Here is a 4,464-nt window from a genome sequence, read left to right on the forward strand (position 1 = left end):
TTCTTTTCACGTATGATATTTTTTCTTCTTGCATGAATTTGCGTGAGACAAGAACTATGCAATCACTCATGACATATCCTTGCTGTCCAACTTCAGCAGCATTAGTCAATTTCTGGAGATCAATCCAAGACACTAAACATTTTGCAATTGGATATTGCATCAAAATACATGAAAAACCCCTTACAGAACACCATATAGTAGAATAGAAGTATAGAACAGACCTCAAACTGAAAACATATGAAATGTCAAAAATTACAACTATCGAAGAGAGCACGCTGTAAAAGAGGAAGCAATATGGTGCCAAGTCAGATCAATCCTCCTGAAGATCCGCCTCCTCATCCTCATAATCACCCTCCTCATCGGCTGTCGCATCCTGGTACTGCTGGTACTCCGACACCAAATCGTTCATGTTGCTCTCCGCCTCGGTGAACTCCATCTCGTCCATGCCTTCTCCAGTGTACCAATGCAAGAAGGCCTTCCTCCTGAACATGGCGGTGAACTGCTCGCTGACACGGCGGAACATTTCCTGTATCGAGGTCGAGTTCCCGATGAACGTCGACGCCATCTTGAGACCAGTCGGGGGGATGTCGCACACTGTGGACTTGACATTGTTCGGGATCCACTCGACGAAGTAGGATGAGTTCTTGTTCTGCACATTGATCATCTGCTCGTCCACCTCCTTGGTGCTCATCTTGCCGCGAAACATGGCGGAGGCCGTGAGGTAGCGGCCGTGGCGCGGGTCGGCAGCGCACATCATGTTCTTGGCATCCCACATCTGCTGGGTGAGCTCAGGGACCGTGAGTGCACGGTACTGCTGCGATCCGCGGGAGGTTAGAGGAGCGAACCCCACCATGAAGAAGTGGAGGCGGGGGAAGGGGATGAGGTTGACGGCAAGCTTTCGCAGGTCAGAGTTGAGCTGCCCAGGGAAGCGAAGGCAGCAAGTAACACCGCTCATGGTAGCAGAGATGAGGTGGTTCAGGTCACCAACTGCCGCCGCCGATTAAGCTCGTCAAATTTAGAGAAAAAAGATCATGTTTTTTTTCTTAAAGGATTTGGAGAGGGGTATTCTTACAGCTGGGAGTGCTGAGCTTTAGGGTCCTGAAACAGATATCGTAGAGGGCCTCATTGTCGAGCACCATGCACTCGTCGGCGTTCTCCACCAGCTGGTGGACGGAGAGGGTGGCGTTGTAAGGCTCGACGACCGTGTCGGAGACCTTCGGCGACGGGAAGACGGAAAAGGTGAGCATCATGCGATCCGGGTACTCTTCTCTGATCTTGGAAATGAGCAGGGTGCCCATGCCTGAACCGGTTCCACCTCCCAAGGAATGGCAAACCTGGAACCCTGCAAGAAATCAAGAAGACGAAAAAATAAGGAAAATGGGTTGATCTGAAGCAAACACCAAAAGAAGAACCGGTTCTTCTTTGCCATCAGATCACTTAGAACATGATACTAAAATAAGATGGATGCATCATGAAATCAAATTATAATAATTTTAGAAACAAATTTTTCTATCGGAGTTGGTATACGTCCATAGCCCAAAAAAATGGGAAAAAAAGAGTATAAAAATGAAGAAAAAATTCACCTTGCAAGCAATCACAGTTCTCGGCCTCCTTGCGGACGACATCGAGGACGGAGTCGATAAGCTCGGCGCCCTCAGTGTAGTGGCCCTTGGCCCAGTTGTTGCCGGCGCCGGACTGGCCGAAGACGAAGTTGTCCGGGCGGAAGATCTGGCCGTAGGGGCCGGATCGGACACTGTCCATGGTGCCGGGCTCGAGGTCCATGAGGACGGCCCGGGGGACGAAGCGGCCGCAACTGGCCTCATTGTAGTAGACATTGACGCGCTCGAGCTGGAGATCCGAGTCGCCGAGGTAGCGGCCGGTGGCGTCGATGCCGTGCTCCGCGCACACCACCTCCCAGAACTTGGCCCCGATCTGGTTGCCGCACTGGCCGCCCTGGATGTGGAGGATCTCGCGCATCTTGATAGAGATCGGACAGGCAATGGCGCTGGAGGAAGCAGGAGGAGATCTGTCTACGACGAGGGGATTGAGAGGGGAAGAAGGTTTATATAACGGGCAGGGGAAGGAAGGGATCGGGGTTTCTTGACGGAGACCATAACGGACGTCTGGTTTTAGGGGGATTCGAATTTTGAAATGGAATCCGAGGGGCCGCAGGGGGGACCAGCAGGAAACCTAATTATTTATCGCAAGCATCATTATGCGGCCCAAAGTAAGTACCAAATGCTTTCTCTGTCCCATCTCGCACCAATCTACTCGTCCACGTCAGACTAAAGACGGTTTGGTTATCGGTTTGTTGCTTTGTAGAATTTTTCCGTGACCTTTTTTTTCTTAAAAAAATTCCCTTAGTTTTTCCCAAACCTATGTGATTGGTTGGAAGCCATGTGGTAGCACGCTGCTTCCAGAATGCCAGTGAACTTGCTGCAGTTTTATGTATCCAAATGGCCTCGTTGGGGGGTCACTGTCTCATTTAGAGGACCATAATCATGACTGTCTTCTTCTGATATTTTTCAACTAGCTGTATTTTTAAATTTTGAGTCCTATCTGTCCATGAACCATTAGTTTCAATATCCATGTAATTTGGAGTTTTAAAAAAGAACCATATGATTGGAGTTAGGTAGCAGGATGCTTGAATTGTTGGTCCCAACTTCTAGATCATAGAAAGCATGGATAAGCATTGAGGATTTATAATGATATGGTGATTTGCAAGTATTAGCTGGCAAATAGCAATGAAAGAATTTACATTCGAATGTGATGTAACAAGTTGTTTGGCAGTCCACATTGCTTAGTTTACTTCTAAATCTATAAACACATACCATGTTTTTTGCTATACTAGATGGTTCATATCTATCTAATATGAATATTTTCAAAAAAATTAAAATACAACAAATCATGAAATACCCGAGGCAGCTCTGTTTTGCCTATCAAAAAAATTCTTTCAGAATGATTTGCAACAAAGGAGGTCACCTAGTCCGTAACTCTGTTGGCCTCTCTAAAAACATGCTTTGCCCGAAAAATAATGTCACCATTAACTATACCCTAGATGTCCCGAAGCAAAAAGTAGCGTCCTCCAGTTATGCCAGGACACTCTCGAAACACATGCTATTAGTAGAGATCAGAAATGACCAAGAGTCAGGTGTAGATTCGGTCTTTGATTGAATTTCTTACTCTATTGGATAGAACTAGTTCCAATATATCTAAAATTACAGTCCTAACAAAAGAAGCCCCAGATAGAACTTGTATTTGCGACAAAAGATTGGAACAACACCCCAATCGAAGTTTTATTAAGCTCATTATAAGGAATGAAGCATTACAAAGAGCCACAATCATGGGGAACTTTAGTTTAATACTCAAGCGGTTATGGTGACATATATCATCAAGGATCATTGCTATGGTAATAACATAAAAGCCTCGCTAGTACCCTCACCTGCTACCCTGCAAGTTGACATCACAAAGTTCCAAAAATATTTCATGTTATTGTGTATTTAAATAATCTATAAATAATTGCGTTATATTCCACATACACATGCCATTCGTTCTCAACACCAAATGCCACCCTGTTTACACCCTCCTAATGCTCACATCCAACTCATATACATACTTGCACATTGATCAATGGATACGTCATTGGCCATATGATATCCTCCCTCCTCCCTCCCATGTAACAGCTTATATTCTTGAATTTTATTAAGCACCGTGAGATACCATTGAAGGTCGTCTCTCCCTCTCATTTGAGCTGGAGTGACACAGACCTAGGAGTGTAACCTTGTAGCTAAAAGCACTGATGGAACCGCAGATCGGCAACAGCACAAATGATCGACTTGCCAACGGTGATTAGACCCCAGATCTTTCGACACGACTCAGTTCTCACACGTGTGACTCATTCACACGCGTAGGAAGGTTTTCAAAGTTGTGGGAGGAAAGAATTGGGATTTGAGCCAATTGGTTGAGCTATCATGAGGCCTTTACGGTGTAATTGTGGTACTTGCTCAGAAGGGGGATGGGTCATTGGCTTTTTAAGTCCAGGAGCTGCTTGTCTCCGAAGGCTAGTTATGCATGCTTGCCTGAGAAGCATGGGATTGGAGTAGATGTGTTGCCAGGCGAAGCCACTCTTTTGATCAGATGCCTGCCAAAAAGTCTTTTGGTGAACTAATCTGACGAGACCTGATATATGTTTGCTTCCAAAGCAGACAAAACAAAGTTTTGGATTGGAAAATCTTTGCACTGTTTCAGTAGAAAGCATTATAGTTGGAGTGGCCCATCTAATCAAGGAATGGGATTCTGACAGTTCATTCCTTAGTTTTGGGGACATTACTGGAACAATCTCTCGCTCTCTCTCACCCACCAAAACCTACCTACTTTATATTAAATTTTCTAAATTGATCGGCTCGATTCCGACCGTTCATCACCTCGTTAATGTTAAGATCACGTTGAAGGTTAAATTGTTGA

General features: G+C 45.5%; 1 protein-coding gene across 1 annotated transcript; it reads right to left on the reverse strand.

Moving 5' to 3' along the window:
• On the reverse strand, positions 1–2,056 carry LOC103718066 (tubulin beta-2 chain). The gene is made up of 3 exons (XM_008806715.4): positions 1,584–2,056; positions 1,073–1,342; positions 1–987 (listed from the first exon to the last, which is right to left on the reverse strand). Exons 1-3 carry the CDS (start codon positions 1,975–1,977, stop codon positions 311–313), a joined length of 1,341 nt encoding a protein of 446 aa, XP_008804937.1. The 5' UTR covers positions 1,978–2,056; the 3' UTR covers positions 1–310.
• Positions 2,057–4,464: the final 2,408 nt, after the last annotated feature.

The sequence above is a fragment of the Phoenix dactylifera genome, unplaced genomic scaffold (genome assembly GCF_009389715.1).
Source record: "Phoenix dactylifera cultivar Barhee BC4 unplaced genomic scaffold, palm_55x_up_171113_PBpolish2nd_filt_p 000274F, whole genome shotgun sequence".
Classification (NCBI taxonomy): Eukaryota; Viridiplantae; Streptophyta; class Magnoliopsida; order Arecales; family Arecaceae; genus Phoenix; species Phoenix dactylifera.